This window comes from Drosophila willistoni (assembly GCF_018902025.1).
Source record: "Drosophila willistoni isolate 14030-0811.24 chromosome 2R unlocalized genomic scaffold, UCI_dwil_1.1 Seg167, whole genome shotgun sequence".
NCBI lineage: Eukaryota > Metazoa > Arthropoda > Insecta > Diptera > Drosophilidae > Drosophila > Drosophila willistoni.
The window spans coordinates 16,314,037-16,335,924 of NW_025814050.1; the positions used below are offsets into that span (position 1 = coordinate 16,314,037).

Below are 21,888 nucleotides of genomic sequence, written 5' to 3' on the forward strand. Positions count from 1 at the left end.
TTTTGGGGGATAGAAAACATTATACTTCCATAACAAAACGGACACTTTGAAAACTATGTAACTAATTAGCTGAGGGAACTAACCAAAAACGTGTAAGAGAGTTAAGATTTCATGGTATATTGTTAGTTCAGAGATTTCTTCTTGTAGGTAGGTGTACGATCAATTTTACAAATTTTGAAAATGTGTCTTTTTTTTTTGCCGGGTCCGAATTTGGGGGCTTTTTATCAAAACCCATTTTAAAAAAAACCCATTAGAGGTATACCCACGAAATTTACAGCAACATTAAATAAAAATCGAATGAAATCAGATATGTAAGGTAAAAACAAAATGTACTCAAATTTTTTGCCGCCACTGTAGATAACAACTTTGCTCTAAAAATAAGCCATATAGTCCATGAATCAACAATTTATTAGAATTACTTTTTATTCAACAATCTATGAACTTTGATCTTCTTTTGAAAATAGTTTTACATAGGAAATTTTTGAAAATTTGAGATCAACAATATATCACAGACTTGTAACACTTTACTCAAACAAATTTTCAAGTTTTCTTTTTGAATATCTTAAATTAAGAATTTATTACACCATATACTACCATGAAATTTTCGATAAGCAATTTTGAAATAAAAAACTTGAAAACGGTTGTATATTTGATTGATTTTTGATGAATTTTCTTAAATTTCAATATAGAAATTGAATATTTAGAAACAGCAACGATAAATAACTTGAAAATTGAAGTTGAAATAAAGCATTTGAAAATAGAAATGTGTAATAGACATAAAACATCCGAAAACGGAATTTGGTTGAGTTTGAATTTGAATTTTGAATAGGAACATTTGGAATCCGATATATCTGGATATATCTATTTTTGAAGAATTGGTTCATATTTGAATCTGAACATTGGGAATTATAAATCGTTACTTACGAAAAACTCGTCGATTGAACTTTCTTATATAGAACATTATTTTTAAATCAGATTTAATAGATCTCAGAAATCTTCCAAACACTTTTATACCATAAAAACTTAACTTTTTGAGTATCTCTTTCCATTAGCTGAACTTTTCTGTAACTTTTCTTTACTTATGGATCTTTCTCTCTGGGTTTTTTTTCTGTTTTGGGGGCTTTCATTTTGGGTTTTTCTGGTTTACTTTAATTTTCTTAATTATTTGTTGTTGTTTTTTGATTGGGGACAAAACACAGAAACTTTGTCAAAATGCAATTTAAACAAATACCTGGATCACATGCTTCCAATTCGATACTTGTTGACAGTGGCCACAACGATAGGGCGATGGATCGCGTCGATCGCCATCGTTCATTGTTAATAGACTGGGACTACCTGGATTATGGAAGCGTGTTGCCTGTATATTCTGCGTTGGCACGGCCGCATACGATGACGAAGAGTGTGGCGAGGAGGCGGCAGATGCCTGTGATGCCTGAGATGCCTGCGATGCTGATGATGACGTCGACGATGACGACGACGACGCAGATGAAGAAGACGACGACGACGACGAGGACGAGGATGCAGAAAAAGAGGCTGGCTGGATGGTTTTTGGATTAGTAAAGAAACCATCACCGGCAATGAGTTGTTGTTGTTGTGGTTGTTGTTGTTGTTGGTGTGTTGTTGATGGTAAATGAGTGTCATTTGTGTGGATATTGATGGATGATGAACTGTGGTTAACCAATTTATGAGCCAAGGACTTTGCACCAGTTGGAAAAGAATTAGAATTAGATATAGGAGTAGGAGTAGTGGTAGTTACTGGCATAGGCGATGAATTCGTGGTTGTGGTAGGTGGTGTGCTTGAGCTTGTTGATGATACGCCGACGGTGATGTTCGTTGACTGCTTGTTGGCAATGTTGAACGCATCCTGCCGATAATTTATGCCCGTACCCATATCCACAACCAAATTACTGTTAGCATTGTGATTAGTTCCAGCACCCTGTGCTGTATATGAAGAAAGACCCTGTCTAGTACGTGGTGAAGTAAGCAGATCCTGCAAGGATCTAGCCCCATTTGTAGTGCTAGTTGTGGTTTTGTTGGTGGTTGTGGTGGTGGTGGTGGTGGTAGGCGACGTCAGACTGTCGGCACTTGCCTCGTTTTGACTCGCTTTCTGCTCACCATGCTCTAAAATGGAAGCGGCACTGGCTTTGGCTGACGACTTGCTACCGGCTAACGCCAGGGCCAGGCCACTAAGAGCACTGGCATTGGGCGTTGGCGATTGTTGGGCCTCCTGTATGGCCCGTTGCAGCAGGCCAGCCGAGATAAGGGAATGTTGTTGGCCATTGCCACCCATCGAATTGCCATTCGTTGGTGGCGAATTCTGTGATAGGCACATGGCGGCAAATACTTTATTCATATACATCTGGGGATTGGAGCCCACCGAAACTTGTAGTGGTGAGGTACTACTACCACCAGTGGATGAGGATTTTGGAAAATTGGCCTCCTGATAGTGAATTTTTACATGTGCCAGCACTGCATCTCGATTGTGATGTCTAAGAAAAAAGAGAGAGAGAGAGATAGGAGGCACATCCTTAGAGAATTCGAAGGGAAAACAGTCTTTCATGAACTTACCTAAAGTTACACTTGCGGCATCTGTAGAAGGTCTTCTTCTCACTGCCCTCTTGATGAACCTCTGTGATTAGATCATCGCTGGGCTTATTCGATGATAACGCATTGCTACGCTTCACTGGCGATATGGTCACCGATGGTGTTATCATGGCAGATGGATGATGATGTTGCTCCTGTTGCTGCAGTTGCTCTTTCTGCTGTTGCTGCTGATTCATCATGGCGGCATTCATCATGGTGGCCAACAATGGTAAACGTATTAAATTATCAGCCAAATGGGCATCATCCAGAGCATTTGGTTTGCTCGACAGAACTGGCTCCAGAGTGATATCCTGCTGAACAACTGAACTTCCTCCTCCACCAGCTACCTTTGTGTAATCCTTAAGGAATGCCAGCGAGGCCACCTGATTGGGTGTCATCTCACCAGATTTCATTAGCTTGGGATCACCATCCTCTTCGGTGACCTTCATTAGGGTAATATATTTATTGTACTTGGTGTAGTTACGTCTGCCGGTCTCATCGTTCATCAGAACTTTGGCCGTCTTATGCGAGGGATCGCGTATGGTCTTCAGACGAATATGCTTGGTAATATCCCAACGCCAATTGGAGCGATATGAGCAGAGGGAACACTCAAAGGGTTTCTTATTCAAATGCCCGACAATGTGGACATGGAAGCGTGAGGCTGTCGATGCCCAGAAACTGCAATGGGGACACTTGTAAACCTTCTTCAGGGAGGAATTGGCTGCCTCCTCTTCGGGTGTCATCTTTTTGGTTACCTGCCGGACGTGAGAGAGTCAAATTTCATTTTGACGCATGTGCATGGTGCAAGGGAATTAAGGACTACAGAATTTCAATTTGTTCTTTCTTTGTCTCTAATTGGGTCTTTGTTCTTTGTTTTGGTCAATGTGCTTAGAAGACTTACCTCACCATAACCCGGAGCCGTTTCGACGCCATAATAGCTATTCTCTTCATTGCTAGATGTCTGTGTCTGATTGCTGGACAATTTAACCAGTGATTTGTTATCCTGGTAAACAACTGCCGCAGCAGCTGCCAAATCCTTGGCTGCCTTATTCCAAATGCAGACACGATTCTGTTGCACTGCCGCCTGCTGTTGCAATGACTGTTGTGTATCGTGCGAACGTCTTTGCTCGCCATTGCTCTCACCCGAATTGGAATCGTACATCTCATTGGCACAGCGTATGGCCTCCACACACTGGGTCAGATGATGCAACAAATCCGTTGAGGATTTACAACGATGGCGACAATGTTGGCAACGCGTTGAACCGCTGACACTTAAATTGAGGGCCGAATGCGAATGATGATCTTCGTCATCTTCATCGATTTCCAGACGATCATCGGCATCGTCCTCATGCAGGGTGACATCAGCATCATCGTCCATTATTACGGCTGAGGCTTGACAAGTCTTGCCATGGATTATCGATTCCGAGAGACATTTGGCCACATGACCGCACTGACAAACGAGATTCTCGTGCTGGGCTCCTGTTCTTAGTTTATCGAGAAACGAGCTCGATGACTTTTTGGTCAAATGGCTACGGGACGATGCATGCGATGTTACCGTGGTGGCTGGTGATAGTTGAGCTACATCCGATTTGTCTAACATTTCAGAGATTTCCTTCTCATTGAAAAATTTGGAGGCGATTTCTGTAAGAGAACTGCGTGAGGCATTCGAATCCTTGGAGAGATTCAATACGCTAAAGAAGAGAAATATATTTAGATGTTTTCGAATTCTCTAATTGAGTTTTAGGTACTTACTTTTTGGGACTTTTGGTTATGGGTATGAGATTGGGAACTGGTCGCTGAGCTCTTGGTGTTGTGGTACCCACACTTGAGGTATCCGATGAGCCACCTTTTTGCGATAAGTCCGTTGGCTCTTCGTAATCATCGTACTTGCTGCGCTTGCCATAATGACCATCTTCGGGACCACTTTCCATAAGGTCTAAACCCTCGGGATCGTCTAGATCATCATCGACATTATTGTTATTGTACTGATCCTCCAGTTCGGCGGAATCGCTTAGGAATTCATCACACATTTCACTGGCTCCCACTTTATTTTGTCGCTTTGGCCATATGGAACCGGCATTACCCACAGGCGGAACATGATGATTCATCTCGTGGACTGTCAACGATTGTTTGATATCAGCTGTGAAATCACATGCGGCACACTTGAAGGCACCCGCTCCGCCATGATTCTTCATATGCCTATCCAGATTCCATTTATATGGTGTACGAAAGTCGCAGGTTACACACTTAATCATGGGCATTGAGTGGTATTTCACATGTTTGCTAAATCGAGCCTTTATGTGCGTCACATAGCTGCACTTATCGCAGCGGAAGAACTTGGTTTTACCATGCTCGGACAGCTCATGGGCACGCAATTGAGTGCGGTAAAGGGTCGTGTAGTCACAGGCGCTGCACTTGAGCAGACGATTCTGGGGCTCTTCCCCTTGAGAGGGCGGAGTGGCCGAACCACTGGGCGAGGGTGTTGGCTGATCGGCCAGATTCTGATGCTCCTCCAGCTCACGTAATACCTGCAGCTGTCGCTCATAACTGCTGACCAAATCGCGTTGCTGTTGCTGCTGTTGTTGTTGCTGTTGCTCCCGTTGATGTTCCTCTTCGCGTTGCCGCTGCTTGTAGGCCTCAATGTCACGTTGCAGCTTCTGCTCTTGCAATTGTAGTTCTCTTTTAACCTGCTCCAGGGTGGGCATATCATGCACTGCAATGGCCAAGTTCGTTGACTGATCGGCCATAACACCGACACTCTCCTCGAGACGACGTTTGCGTGCCTCACGACTCATGCCGCGTTTCCCTCGTGCCTGTCCATGGCCACTGGGAATGCCATCTGTGCAGCCGTGCACCATTTTCATGTGACGCACTAGCTTCTGGAAATGACGCGAAGCGTAAAGGCAGAGTTTACATTTATTAATCACAATCTTCTCGCCATGCACATCTCGCAAATGGGTGAGATGATAGCGGGGATTCTGTGTGAAATAGGCGCAGTGATTGCAACTATAATTCCGTTTGATCTTGCATTGTGGTAGACCCTCTTCTTTGGCATCTATGGAGTTAGAAGCCTGTTGCTGTTGCTGTTGGTGTTGTTGCTGTTGCTGATGTTGTTGTTGCACACTATTGGCCACGGCAACGGCAGCAGCTTGTTGTTGTTGCTGCTGTTGTTGTTGCTGCAACAATTGTTGCAAACGATATCTTTCCAACTGTTGCACAGCTTGCAATGCATTGGCATTATTTGTTTGCTGTGCGTTTGGTGAGCTATGATTGCTACTATTGTGATTGTTGTTACTGTTGTTGTTGTTGTTGTTGTTGCTACCTGGCTCCATATACAATTGATTGCCACTAACAACACTGCGTACGATAAGCGTGTCACCAGAACGTTGCACCATCGAAGGTAAGTCCATGGTGATGGTGACACCCACTTAAAGTCTTGATATGATATTTTTTTGTATTTCAGTTTCTTTCCTGTTTCGTTTCTGGTCTTGTCCTCGACTTCAGACTAACTGCAAGAGAAGAAAATAAAAACAAAATAAATTAAAAACTCTAGAAAATGAATAAGAAAATGCAATGACTGTTGCTCTCTTTGTTCTCTCATCTATTTACATATGTATAGATTGCTTTAGCTCATGACTAATAAGTATTGCTTATTAAATGCTTGGAATTTTACGCAAGGCATACATACAAATATATTGAAGCATTTCCACATAATAAGTCTATAGATTCTTCATTAACAAGGCAAACAAGCGAATACCTCGACCTTAAGGTTATTAAGTTTTATGTTGTGTTACTTAACATTATAGAAATTAAGCTCTGCTCTTGCAGTAGTTTCTTTTTAATCCTGTTTTAACTTCTCTTTACGGTATCTTAGTACTAAGAAATTAAATACTCTTACTATGTTATAAAACTCAGCAGCTTATACAAGTATTTATACTGCATCTTCTAAGGGTATGCCACTTAGGAGTCGTTTAAGTGTTACCTAAATTCACAACTACATAATCTACGTAACTAACCAGTTAACCTTTTTCATCTAAAAGTTACAATTAGTTTCATTTTTCGTTACATGGCTTGCAACTCTCAACGTTTCATTTAACGTAACGCATTGTTTCTTCTTTATTGGCTAACCCTGAAGATTGTTGCTATCTTCTTGTACTTTTAATTTATTATTACGACAATGTCAGTTAATTGATTAGAATTCACTCTTTTAGCTTTAATGCTATAATAAACTTTAAATTAGAAATTTCTCGTCTGACCTTAGTGAAGTTGAAACCTTTGTTTCGCCCTCTTTATAAGCTTTTTTAAGGTCTTTTAATTGCTTAACCCTTAAAAGCATCTTGTAGCCTGGCAAGTTATTATAACGATTTTATGATGATAACTCACTTTTAAGATTGCCAACTCTTTTAAAACTAGAAATTCGCTATTAAAAGTTGTAAAAAACATACTCATCCTTGAAAACCAAGACGAATTGAAGGGTTTTTAGGTTTTTTCACTATATTTTATGGACTATTTGCATTCTATTGCGAAATCCAACAAATATAAAATGTCATCGATTTAAGATTTAAGTTTTAAAAAGCTACACTAAGCAAATTGTAAATGGTAGTTTAGTTTTTACAGCGGTTATAAAAGATAACTCCACTTTAAAACTCATTTAGCTCTACTGGATAGAGAAACTTTCAAACAGAGACTTTTGAAATTATTTTCAATTAATTTTTTAATCTAAGAAAACTTCAAGAGTTAAAGTTAAGAATAAGCATTGTCGACCTTAAGCTGCTTTAAATGCAGATTTTGGCACTAGGCCCATATCATTAAAGATACATTTATATACGCTTGAATTTACGCAATGTATTTTGCTCGAGTATTTGTGCAAAAACTCATAAATATTTTAGCGCTTAATGCCCAGACAACAGCAACAACAACAACAACAACAACAGCATCACAAACAATAACAAGAGAAGGAACAGGAGAGTTGGAGCAGTGACTCCAATGATCAACACCCCAAAAAGGCAGTTAGGGACAAGGGTGACTTTAGTGTGTGTGTGTGTGTATGGCATGTGGATGGGTCTGGGTCTGGGTCTGAGTCTTGGGATGGGGCTGGTTGTAAATGAAATGTTTTTTGGCCGTTTTTAATGTCGTCAACGCGACAAAGTTGACAATGGAAAGCAAGACTGAAATGGCAGGGCGCATAAAAAGCCGATGCTCCGCTGTGGGACATAGAGTTCAGAGTGAAACGATGCAAATACATGGAAAGAAGGCGCCACAAATCTCCAGGGTAAATGTATTGTAGTTTATTCCTCTTACTTCTCTTTCCCTCTCCCTATCGCCCTGTCTTTGTGTCTCTTTCACAGTGTGTAACACACAAATCCATTTTAAGGCTAATTGGAGTTGGGTCCGAAATGAAGGTCAATCTCCTCTTTGGGGCAAATTTGCGCATGAGTGAGCAACATGTTGACAGGGCTCCACACACACACACACACACGCAAAACACAAATATAAACTGCCACGACTCCGTATCAAACTTTTTCCTCTTTAATCCTTTGGGTGTCGTTTTTATCAAATGCAATAATTTTTCTTTTTAAGCGCTTTTTATTAGCATCTCCCCCTCGTCGTCAAAACAAGCTTCAAACTCAAGACCACAAAACACTCATACATACATACATACATATAATCCCATTTCACTTAAGATAGTCATTTTACAAAAGGCCGCAATTGAAGATGGATTTGGCGTTTATCACATTTTAAGTAACACATTCAATTAGAAAAGTAAGTGAATAAAAGAAAGGATAATAAAATGTATAGCGCCTTATAATATACTCTTGACATTCAACACGTTTATTGTCGGAGCAACAAGCTCATCTACATCCTTCAACCACACACACACAAGAACACGCACACAAGAAAACGTGCACATACATATATGTACATACATATGTACGTACATCCTCATCAGCGTCAAGGCGGAACTCATTAACGGAGGCGTCTAAAGTATGCGTTTGTTTATCTCAGGGCTGGCGTTCTCACAAGATGGAACGAATCGCAGTCACGGACGCTTTCACTGCCAAACAACGTTGTTAACCTAATTTTAATAATTTATATATGCATTCTGATGTGCTGATGTGTAAGTTCAAATGGCAAATATAAGGTTAAAATCACATATTCAAACTGGTCATTCATGAAAGTAGCAATAATTTTGCTAAGACTAAAAATGATTCTTCAAAAACTAACGAAAATAAAATGATTCCCAAAAAGTATGCTATAAATTTACTAATCCATCCCTGGTCGTTTAAAATGAGTGTGTGAGTGCGTATGTGTGTTGGACATGAGGACCACCGTGTGCATTGTTGACATCGCCGCTTTAGACTCATTTCAAAATATGCTTATTATGAGGCAGGCAAAAAAGAAAAAGAGAAAAAATAAGCAAAAGCAAGCGAGCTTCCTGCTTATTTGTTTTTGCTTAAGTTTTGTTGTTTTTGCTTTTGTTTTATGTTTTTCTTGGCTGAGTAAATACTTGCCGCAGACACACTCACACACACACAAACACACTCACATACATACTTGGCAGCTATTTCTTATGCCGCAACACGTTTCGCTTTGAAATTTTAATTTCTCACGCAATGCCAAAAAGTATGCTAAGAAAAAGGCGAGAAGCCCTTTGTTAATGTTTTTGCTGCTGATGCTGTTTGAGCAGCCTACGCGGACTTAATTAATCTTGCTGTGGGGCTTAGTGCGTTGTCCTGGGAATCCCGTTTTCATTTTTTGCTTCTATGGTTATCCTTTTTCTGCGTTTTTTTGGTTTTTCTTTAGACATTTGATAATAATGAGGCGACAGTAAAACGCCTTTTTATGGCAAAGTGTTGGTTTTATTTTAGGCCTCTGATTGATGGTTTTAGGGCAGTAAGAAACATTTTTTGGGTTTGTTGACTTTTTGCATTTTAATTAAAAAATTTCAAGTTCCTCCAAAATGTTCAACTTCAAATTAGCCAAAGGGAAATTCCATTGATATCAACAGTGATAATTAAATTGTTGCAATTGCATTAACCAAAAACCATTCAAGGAAACTTTCTTTGTGGGGCCCTAACCAACAATTTAACGATGTTTGTGTAATTTCTTTGGCTACTTTACACAATGTTTAACTTCATCATCAATTTATTTATGGGCCAAGCCAAGCCACAAACATTTTCAAGTACCTACTTATCGGCGAGGAGGAGTGTTCTGTTCTTTTTTTAATTTGCCAGGACTCTTTCTGTTATGGTCATGTTTATGGCAGTGCAAATTGTGTGGTTCGAATCATTACAAAATATTACATTTTTTATATACACTTGAAGTGCATGAGATGAGTGAGTTGAGTAAAAAGTTTATTTAAATCGTGAATGATGCTTATTTTGGACAGTATTCATATTGAATAAATAAAGTTATTATATTTGTTGAAGAGAGTTTTCAGATATGTATTAAATACATTATAATATTGTTATATTTTTAGAAGTTAGGAGGCTAAGAACACTTATAGAAGAACCTTCTGTATTCCTAGAAGCGATAAAGATTCCAAGAAACTATAAGCAAGTGCAACTAGTTTAGGTAGTACTTCTTAGAATAGTTTAAAATTAGAAAAACTATAAAGAAGCACTAGAAATTTTTAAGGTTTCCATGCAAAGGAATCATTTGTCCAAAGCCAAAAGGAAAAACTACTTTATGTTGCTTTATTGTAATTTAAAATTACAATAGATTTCAATTATTAACAAGCTTGATGAAGAACAGCAACAACTATCAACACACCAAAGCAACAATAAGCTAACTAATCAAATTGAAGTTTTGTATCTCTCTTTCATTTTCGTGAACTTTAAATTGCCACAAAGATAAAATATATAGGACAACAAAAGAAGAGGCAACAAAATAACTAAAACATAAAATGAAGAAAAACTTTTTCACGCCACCTTATTACTTGAAGGTTTTTCTTTCCATTTTTCGTTTTTTTTTTTGTTCGTCAAATAAAAAACCAAACACAAAACTAAAACGGCAGCCAGTCAAAACTTTTTAGCACCAACACCAAACAAAAAAAAAAAAAAATGAAAACAAACTCTGTCTGGGTACTTTTGCAACCAACAAACCAGCCAGCTCCACCCCAACGCCCCCATGCACAACCTCACCCTCGTCTCCGTCCCCGCCTCCTTAACATCCTACTTCCTACTGTCTAACCGCCTGAAAGATCATTGCGTGGGGCAACCTATTTATATTGCCTTTCACATAAATCTCAACAAAATGTCAAAGTTTATTTCGCATTTTTTGAAATTAAATAAAGATTTGTCACGTAGAAATCCATTTTGCTAGAGCAAATCACACACAAAGTAGAGAGTGTGAGAGAGAAGAAAGGAAACTTTGTCTACTAGATACTTGTGGGGCACGCCCCCAAAAAAACAAAAAACTTCTTAGCCTAAAGACAGTTAGAAATTGAAAATTTGGTATTTTCATTCTCCATTTCATTTTATTTGACATTCTTTTTGCCAAAAGTTGATCTGATGGGAGGGGAGAGGGAAAGCAATTAGTGGACATGAAGTAAAGTACTTTTCGGGGGTTACCCTGCTGCCACATTGAAAGGACATTAACATATGTTAGCATATGGTTGTCACCTTTTGTGGTCTATGAATAACAATTTCTCGTTTTCATACATAAACATTACACATACGGTATGTTGGCCGACACACACAGGCACACTTAATTTCGCGAAATAACAAAAGCAAACATATGTTGGTTTGGTCCTTCCTTTTGGCCATGTTCGACACTTGAAAAAAAAAAGAAATCTCTGTGCGGTTTTTGTGTGCGATTTTCGTTGCTGTTGTTGTTGTTGTTGGTTGAACTGATGCTAAAAGGTGTTGAGAACAGCAACCACAAGAAGAATGGCGAATGTTGGTCGCTAAAAGGAAAAGCAGTAGCAGCAATCTGCAGGCAGCATGCAAATTAACAGACAGTAAGGACGACGACGACGACGACGAGCGAGGACAACGTCGCTAATGTTTCGAGTTTTGCATTGTCTGCACTCGCACACTTACACAAACTCACACACACACACACACATACACTTGGGATGCATTATGCCTTCGGCAAACTCATCGTCCTTTTGTTTAAAGCCGCTTGCCTGTGTTTTCTCTCTTTCTCTCTCTCTATCGCTCGTTGTGGCATTCGTTTTCGTTCTCTGGCCAACTCGTTCGTCTCGTTCCCTCTCCGCTTTATAAATTATTATTTTTATTGGCTGCCCACAATATGTATATATATATATCTGTTATTTTCCCGTTACACACTACACAACGCTCTTGGAGTCCAACAACAACTGAAGAAGTGGCCGCCGTGGTTGGATTGATGCTGCTGCTCCTAGTTGGTCCTCTTATGGCAGCATTTGCAAGACTCTGTTAACTAACAGTGCTGTGTAAGTTAAGAGAAACAAAGGATTTCTCTTAAATTTTCAGCTCTGTTAAACACGAGTAACATAAGCATGTTAAGTAAAGTTTTAACCATGTCGGAAATTTGCTCGTTAAATCTTAAGAATCATTTAAACCAAAGCACCGGAAAACGGAAGTAAACAGCAAAATATGAAAAATAAATTGTGAACTATATTTGATTCTTTGTAAGTTAAAGAGGGGAAATAAAATATTTAAGAATTGAAAAACTTTAAACTCTTTAGTTTTAAATAGACATTTTGATAAAAGTTATTATACTAATCAACGATTTAAGGATACTTTTGAATACTAATTTGCAAAAAGTCAAATATGAAGAGAATTTTAACGCAGTATGTTTTTATGTTTTTAACAATATTTAAAAACCTACATTGTGTTAGTTAAAAACAGAAATAAAATCGAAGATAAGAAAAAAATCTACCAAAAAACATAATAATAAAGTTATGTTTATACCTCGTCAAATACAACTTAAAACTTACTAGAAATAAGTTTGAAAATTTTAAATATGGCTTAGACTTAAATGTGAAAGTGAACTGATATTCAAACTTCACGCAGTTTATTACAAAAATACGCAAAACATTTTTACTCGAATGCAATAAAAAATTGGTTACTTCAGTGAAATTCTTTCCCATTCGCTACAGCAAATTGCAGTTTAGTTTTCTCTTTTTCTTTTGTAACCTCAACCAGAACAACAATTTTTGATTACAGTCAAAGAACCAACTAGTTCTAGTTATTTTTTTGCGAGTTCTTTGAGTCCTGTGTGTGTGTGTGCATTTGTGCGGCTTCATTACGCCCGCAATCCTTCTCATCCTTTGGCCAAGCAACACTTTTGCAATAGAAAGTGGGAGAGAGAGAGAGACAGAGAAAGAATGAAGGGATTGTGGGCAAAAATTGAGCTGCTTCATTTACCTCGTTGGTATGCGGTAGGGGGAGATGGAGGAAAGAAACTGCAACAGCAGCAGCAGCAGCAGCATAACAACAAGCAAACAAACAAGCAGAGTTTTCCCTTGTTTTTTGGCAAGGATAGTTTTCAAGCCGAGTAGCCAAGTGTTTGATTAGAAAAGTTTACACAAAAGTTGCTCAAAAGATTTGAGACTAGCTTGAACTTCCGGCGGACAAACATACATACACACTTGTATGGTCAATATTTGTGCAGGACACGTGTCACAAGGACATGGCATCGAGAAAGCTATGTCTGCTGCAGCAGCTGCTGGTGCTGTTTTAGGGTGTCATAAGATTTTTCATTTTCCACATTTTATTAATTTTTCAATGGCAAGTAAGCAAAAAAAAAAAAGTGTTTTACATATACATGAGAGTATATATCATGTGGCTAAGCACAGGCTATCACATCGCACACACACACCAACATCGGGCAAGATACAAGGAGAAGGAATAAAAAGAAGCTGCTGGCCCCAAATGACAGGCTCAAACGGGTTTAAATGGGCGCCCAGACAAGTGACGCCTGCTTCCTGGCTATATCCTGCTGGCCATTGCTGGCTGGCTCATGTCAGGCCCTGACCATGTCCCTCAATTCTGTGTCCCTTTGTCCCAGTGTCGTCCTTTTTATTCCATCCTCAGTTTGGTATAAAAATGCATGACCGCAACACATTTTTCAGCTCATCCTTCGGACCCATTCTCCCCATTCTATTTCTCATTTCAGTACGTTTTCTTTTTTTTTTTTCTTGCCTTCAAAGTGTTAAAATGTTGATTGTCCTTTTTTGTCTGCCCCACATGCGAGACGTTTTCGTGCGAGTGTGTGTGTGTGTGTCTTCCTCCTCATTTTTTTTGCTGCTTTTCGTACGTCTCGTGCGTGTCACAAATAAATTTTTAAGTAGCATTTGTGTTGATTGCGTCGAAAGAGGATACCAGAGAGAAAATTCAACTTCTACCTCCTTTTTATGGTCTTCTCTCTCTCTCTCAGGCTGTGTACTCCGCTTAGATGCCTCAAATCCTGGGTCTACTAACAGCAGCCTTAAGAGCGCTTGATTTCCACATTATTTTTTCAAGTGGATTTTCGTTTTCTGGTTGGTTAACAAATTAAGTGCGGTAAATGTCTCACTTTCCCTTTAGCCCCTTCACTTATACACACATACATTTTCTCCTTGTGGAAATGTCACATTAATATGTTTGCTCTTTTTTTTCTTTCTCTTATTTCGGTTACCGTAAAAGTGCAAATAGTGTGTGGATGGCAAAATCTGATAATTTATGTGAATTCGATTAAAGTTAGATTGTGCTAAGGGAATCCTTTGCTGAATCTCTGTAAAGTTCTTCGTTCTTTTCTAGGAAATTAGTCTATGATTTGGGTTTAAATCATGTAAATTGCAATTAGAGTGCTGATTTGATATTTGTTTTTTGTTGTTTTATCCTATTAATTGAACTATTACTTGTTTTTCTAAGTTTAGTTGAACCTGTCATAGAAGTCAGTGGTTTCTCTTTCTTGGTATTTCATTTGTCCTTAAATATTTATGAATATTTTTCTTGTTTTGTAATTTCCGAATGATATGATTTTGTCTAATCTAAGGCTAATAAAAATCAGACCATGTTATAATGGTTAATGGTGCATTGAAAACAAAATTAACGATTATGGCAAATTCTGACAGTATAAGTCAATTAGTATTGATATTATTTAAGGTAAATACCAAAAATTTAACTACGTTGTAACATAAATTTTAAGCCTATTTAATGCATCAACAAATTTATTCCTCAACATGTTTTGGTTACATGCAGTTTCTGGGAATTTGATTAATTTTCAAGGCTGGCCCAAACTAAGTCAAAACTAGCAGCCAACAGTCCTTCACTCACTTCAAAGTTGCAGCAGTAGTCAAAGCCGCAGCGGCACTTTATCAAACGAGCGCAGTTGCCGCAAGGAAAAGTCAGAGGCACAAACACCCTCACACACACACCCTCACACATACACATATTCCCATACTCATATGAGAATCCTCTTTCGGCTTTTTGGTTGCAGTAGCAAGAACACAGGAGCTTGACTTGGTTCTTGTAAACACGTGCACAGTTATAAAAGCATATAAAATTTCCTATTTAACTTCCGGCATGTTTCAACACACACACACACACACAGGCAGGACAGGCATCTATTCACATATATTGTTGAGATGCGTGTGTGTGTGCTTATGTGTGTGCGTGGCAGCTCGTCCTGTTCGTTGCTCCTCACAAGAGAAAGTCTAAAGAAAACATATCCGTGACAAAGTAAACCACCTCAAGGTGCAAGCAACAATAATAATACTTTTAGTAGTTGGTTTTTTTTTCTGCCCCTCCCCTCATCGCGGCTTCCCCAGTTTTCATTCTTTTTACTTTGACTTGGCTTTTCTCTTTTCATTCAACTGCTGCCTGCCTCGGTGGACTGCCTGCAACTTACTTACCACCAAATGGAGTATCAAGCGGACAGCAAGAAATTGAATTCGGCTGCAGGTGGCAGAAACAGCAACTGTAAAACTCCCAGCAAAGCCTTCGCCCTCTGTGTGTGTGTGTGTGTGTCTCACTCTTGCACCCAGTTTTGCTTTTTTCCATTTTCCCCCATGGTTTTTCTTGTTTTTCCTTCCTTCCTTCGATGTGGATGTGTGACAGCTTTTTTGAGTCAACTCGAGTTGAGTTTAGCAGCCTTGACAGCCACAGGATTTAGCGGTCTCTAGTCGTTGCTTTAATATTTAATAAGCTGACTTTGAATCCTTGCTAGGACCGAGACCATCAAGTGCTAAAATATGCGATTTGCTTTTTGGTGGCAGCAGCCGCTGATATATAGATAGAAACCCCAAACCCAAGTATACTAAACTTGAATTATGCAAAAGAGGCGTGGCAGTGAGCCCATGACATGGCCAATGAATCGAATGAATGGCACAAGAGAGTTTTAGAGTAGCGTAAATCTTGATTCGATTTCTAATGAAATGGAAATGAATTCATCAATTACTAATCGAAAGACCAAGAAATAAAAGATCAAAGTTTCATTAAGTTAAAGGTTTCTGGAAATGGGTAAGTAAATCTTTAAAAATTAACAACATACGTTGAATATAAAATGTTTCAGTTATTAAATATTAAACATGCCTTGCCATTTGACTTTGTTGCAAGTACCTGCACTTAAAAAACATGCCTCTTATGTGTGTGTGTGTTGCATAATTAAAAGTGAGCCATAAATTTGTTGTTCACTTTGCTGCCAGCCAACATCATAAATTCACATTGTTTTCGTTGTTGATGTATTTTTTTGCTGCTGGATATATTTTTCCATCTACTTGCAATTTATGTTGACGACGACGTTGCGACTTGCTTGCCTATCGACGCGTGGCATCGACGATGAAATATATTTAATAAACCAACATAAAACGAAAAAAGAAAAAACCAAAAATGAAAATGAAAAAAAAAAACTTACGCTAATCGTGAAATTATGATTAATGTGCAGACAGAACTGAGAAGCTCTGTGAAAACGTGCGAATGAACGCCTCAATGGACGTGCCTGGCACAAATAAACTGATTTAGTGGTAGGAGGTGGAGCCAGAAGTCCTTGAGTTATGAGAGTCTACTCTGTTTGTGTGTGTGTGTGTGAGGGTTGGGACTAAAATATGCATTGACATGAATTGAAAACAGAGAAAAGAGTAAAATAATTAAATACTTGGCTTAGAAAAGATGAAAGAATAAATTTTTTAGGGACAACTATCAGTAAAATTTAAAAGGATCATCTATGTATAAGGACATATTTTCGCATTTTCGGTTAGCTTTAATATAAACATTCCATATAGAAACATATTTGTTACATTATTGCTTGACCAGCTGTTGGCATGTCTAACTATTTTAGGACTTGAAAGGCTTAACAAAATGAAATTATCCACAGCATTTGCTGGAAACGATGATGCCTATGAATGAGTAAACTGTTTATTTCTTAACATTTTTCCATTTTTCTATTGTAAATATTGAACATTAAATCGAGCTGAGAATTTTCATTATGAATAACAACATTTTAAATGTAAAACTTGACTTGCATTAGTTCTAAGAATTTGTAAAGAAACACAGTAAAAGGGAGAAGGCAAAACGGATAGTGTGAGATAAAGAGCTGAGCTCATCATAAATATATATATTTTTTTTTTGTTATCTTGAGGTCAGGTCCACTTTGGTGTGTTTTTGTTTTTTAATTGATAATCAAACAAAGCTGTTGTTTAGTGTGTGTGTGTGTATGTGTGTGTATAGAGACTAATTAGTTGCAACAAAAGGCAAGGTCATTTCATATGCTGCGTATAAGTAATATTTGCAAGTTCAAGTTTATTACGTATACGCAATAGTTGAAAACTTAAGAAGGAGAACAATTCTAATTTATTGATATATGTATGTATGCATCATCAATGCCATGGCATGGCTATAAATGTATATGGCGAATCGGTTCAAGATCAGCAACAAAAACAAATAAAGCAGCTAGACAAAAAAAAACATTGCGTGTTCCTTCTCTGGCCTTGTGACAATTGTTGAGAACAAAGTGAACCACTTTACACTATTTATGTATGTATAGAGTAGAAGCGCAACCACTTTTGTGGTTGCTGTTTGTCATAATTCTTAAGCATAGAAAAAAGCAAAAAAAAAAACCAACCAAATGATGCCGAGGTCCCTTATCACTGGCAACAGAGCAGCAGCAGCAACATCAACAACTTCTTGAGTCATTTGAGTTGCCGCATAGAATTTGCGGTTGCAATTGAAACAATAACAGCCACAACAACTACAACAACAACAACCAAGTGATGAGTTCTCAACGAGGCTGCCAAGTTGTTGCTCAATGCTATTTTTCTCTCTTAGTCTCACTGTCTCACTGTCTCTCTATATGTTTTGTGTGTGTCTCTGTGTTTTATCTCTCTGTCTCTATTTGCTGCAATTTTCAGGGTCTCCCATAGCAATAACAACTACCATAGCTATCTTTGTATGTCTGTGCATCTATATAAATATATATATATAGCATATTTTTAGTATTAGTTTATGCACTGGCAATATTTTGTAGTTTTACTGCATGAGTTTCAAAGACAATTCAGTTCTGGAATGTTGCAGAGATTTTTCCATTAAAGACCATCGCCCAATTTATGCCCAGTAATGGAATTTTTTTGGTTACACGCATAGACACTCTCACGCCCTCAGGAGAATACACATACATGTACAACTACAACTACATACAGAAGAACATATATCAATTTTCATTTACTTATGAAAATTAATAGCATATTCGCTTAACTTGAGCTCAAGTTGCTTGTGCAGCAAACTTAATAAGAAGGTCGAAGGATGAGCATAAGGATAAAAGGGAAAAGGTCGCATCTGTGTGTGGCTAGTCATTAATCAGAGGCAAACACAAAGGGGCAGAGAGAATATGAAAAGAGAGATAGAGAGAGACAAAGAGGGATGGTGAGTAAATCAAGGGGCAGAGTTGAAATAATGAAAACGTTGCATGCCGCTGCTGCACTTGACTTAACAATTTTATTATGCAATTTATTTACAAGCATGTTTAATACACTGACAAAAGAGCATATTAATTTTAATTTCAAGTTTACTTGTAATATATAAATCTAAATTTAGATAAATATACTTTAAAATCATTAATGTAGTTTCTTCTTTTTTCACTTTATCAATCATATTAATACTGATTGAATAGAAATTCTATTTAAAAACGTAAAAATTCCATATATTGTAAAACAAGAAGGTGTCTCTGAACAAAGTACACATTTCTATATCGTTTCTCAATCATCTAATCTAAAATTTCGCTACGTCTCACGAGGATTTTAAAAATTACTCATTCAACAAAAATTAGCTATGGCAAAAACTTAATCCAAGAAATTCAACTTCATGCAACGAATCAATTAAATTAAAATAGCATGGAGATCTATTACGTTTCAATATTTCAGATGACTCAAAAGCTACAGTGAGTCAAAAAGAAATTTTCCACAAATAGAGTATTAAGACTTCGATTTGCATAGTTCAGCGACAACAATCTTTTCTGCTTTTTATATACAATTAATTGCAAATAGTGTTTCATATTTCAGTTGAGGGGATTTCTTTTTTACATCATTGAAATGATATAAATTTTTATTTAATTGGCTATTTTAATGAATAAATGAAATGAAATATGCATACCATTGCAAAAAATCAATGGTGAAATTGGTAATAATAATTAACTAAATTGGTTTTTTTTTATTAATTATGCACCATGACAATTAATAAAAAAAATATAATTCAATGGAAATTCAATAAAAAGAATATTTTTCGAACATTAATGTAAATTTTGAAACATATTGTAGGAGTCACAGAAAGCTGAGCTGAAAATTATGTTTAACAATAGCTAATATATCAACAAAAATATTAACATTATTTCTTTTTTTTTTATGAACAATTTATTAATTTGTATCATAAGTTTTACCAATTCGTTTTTTATTTGAGATATCAGTTTCAATTATATTAGAAGACATTCTAAGAACGTTTTGGAATCAAAGATTCTTTTATTCAGTTATCAAAACAATCCATTAACTGAATGTTTGATATATAAGAGCATTAAATGAAAAAATCAGCATTAAAACCTAATTAAATATTTAACAGGTAAAATATTGCGAGTATGACCTAGAGCAAGTTTGCTTAAACTATATAAGCTCACTAGTTATTCGAATGTAATGAAACTATAATTAGAAACAATTCGTTCTACAAAGTTTAGTACTGTTTAAAATGGAATCAGGAATTCGTTATAATATATAGTTTTGTTTCTTCGAATGCATCTTCTAGTCAATTATGTCATGTGTGAACAAAGTGATCCAGTCATAGCCACATGCCCGGTTTTTCCTTCACACAATCATGATCATGATCATTATCAATGTTTGTCGTTGTCCAATGTCAATCAAATGCGAATGTGTGTATTTGTGTGTGTGTGTGTGTGTTTGTAAGCGAACTTGACTTTCAATGTAAAATACAAAAACCGAACCCGAACAAGGCGAAAGCTCTGTTGTTTGGTTGCTGCTGCTGTTGCTGCTGTTGCTGATCGTCAATGCAACATGCAACCTTGACCTGGTTCTTGAAACTGCATCAGCACCAGCAGCAACCAGCCGCTTGCAGTCTGCCACTTGTACCAGTGTGAGTTTACGTGTGTGTGTGTGTGTAAGTGTGTGCAACATTGTGAGAGAGACTGCTGCTGCTGCTGCTGCTGAACAGGTTTTGCCATGGTTTTTGGTTTTGTGGTTTCATTTTTTATGCCGGCTGGGCGCATGCGCAAAATTGACAATGCGCAACGAGACGCTTACGCACATTTATTAACTACTATTATTTGTTGTTTGTATAAATTTTATATTATTGATGTCTTAATGTGGACATAGTCGATGGTCAACTGGAATCGTATCTCTATATATACATATGTATGTAAGTATAAAAAGTCATAAAAAAAAAACTGGAGAGTTGCCCACTGAATTTGACACTGACTGCATGTCCACTGGCGTCAGCGACATTGAACGTGGCTTGTTTTCGACGAGAAGGCAATGGCAAAACGACTCACTGACTGTATGACTGACGTCAGCCTCGTCAGCGAGCAGGAGGAGAAGGTCGAGGTTAATTAAGTTGTCTTTGCCGAGAGAAGATGGGTGGGGGAAAGATGACCTTGTTGTAGTTGCAATCTTGACATTTTGGCTTAAGTTTTCTTCGAGAGGGCGACTCTCTCTCTCTCTCGGTGGCTCCTATTTCATTTCTTTTCTTTTCCTTTCCCTTTCTCTCTTGAGGCTTAATGCATTATTAATTGTTGCACATCTTCCTCATCTTCACCTCGGTCTCCGTCTGGTATCTCATTTATGCTTTTGCTCTAGAAGTTAATTGCTTTACAATTTTATTAAAATTAAATTACATTGCGCATTGTGGCATGACATTTGGTTAAGAGTAATTCTCTCTGGCTCTGCCTCTGCCTCTTTACCACTCATTTGTGGGTCTCTGTTGCTGTATGTGTATGTGTGTGTGTGTGTGTGGTGTGGGTGTAAAGCGTGTCCCAGTTGTCACGTCGCGACAAACATATTTTTCTTATTAAATTGTTGGCTGACTCGTTGAGAGAACGTGAGTCAGTTTATTTGCTTCTGCTGCTGCTGGTGCTGCTGTTGGTGCCGCTACTACATTGGATTGCACACGACTCTTACCCGATGACAGCCTTGCAATTTAGTTGCAAATTGGCAAAGTGAGTGCAGGCAGCAGGTTGAGAAGGCGACAGCCGACAGACGACACAAATTGACGAAGGTAAAGCAGCAAAATGTGAGCCAGAGCCAAAACAGAAATCAATGGGACACAAGTGCAAAAAGGAGATGGTAAAAATCGACTCATGAACGCTACATAGAATTTGTCGTCAGTGTCAGGAATACCTAAGAGTAAAATGAAACTATGTACAAGTGATATAAATTGTTCAAATAGTTATCATAGTTCTCAATTCCAAAATGATTTATTATCTACACTAAACAAGTCTTCAGTAGTTTCAAAGGAATTCATGCAATTTACTTTCAACAAAGTACTTTAAACATCAATCTTAAACCAAACTATTAAATTTAATGATTCTGACTCAAGTTACTAGTTAATGCCTTTTGATCATTTTCAGCTACTTCCTTTTTGATTTAATGATAAAAAAACAAACTAATTATTTCTAAATTTCTTAAGTAAAAGCAAATATTTTGCGTTTCCTTAAAAATTTAAAGCATATTTAATATTGTTTACTCTTTCACTCTTTCTCTGGCATACCAAAATGAATTTTCACAAGAATTTCCCTCAGAAGGAGATACACGCAAAAAAGGAAATAGAAAAGCGACAACAAAGCAAAACCGCAAAATGGGCAACAAGTGCCGCGGATACAAAAAAAAACCAAAAAAAAAAAAAT

General features: G+C 37.6%; 1 protein-coding gene across 6 annotated transcripts in view; it reads right to left on the reverse strand.

Moving 5' to 3' along the window:
• Nucleotides 1-21,888, reverse strand: part of LOC6642346 (serine-rich adhesin for platelets) — a 37,782-nt gene that overhangs the window by 2,831 nt on the left and 13,063 nt on the right. The window contains exons 3-6 of one of the 6 annotated variants that reach the window (XM_023175899.2): nucleotides 4,336-6,092; nucleotides 3,485-4,274; nucleotides 2,569-3,326; nucleotides 1,232-2,489 (exon numbers count right to left, since the gene is read on the reverse strand). In XM_023175899.2, the coding sequence (XP_023031667.1) occupies nucleotides 1,232-2,489; nucleotides 2,569-3,326; nucleotides 3,485-4,274; nucleotides 4,336-5,993 (4,464 nt within the window). In that variant the 5' untranslated portion in view covers nucleotides 5,994-6,092. Of the gene's footprint in view, nucleotides 1-1,231; nucleotides 2,490-2,568; nucleotides 3,339-3,484; nucleotides 4,275-4,335; nucleotides 6,093-21,888 lie in introns of all 6 variants that reach the window. The other 5 variants (XM_002065140.4, XM_023175900.2, XM_015178346.3 and 2 more) reach the window with 5 other exon arrangements.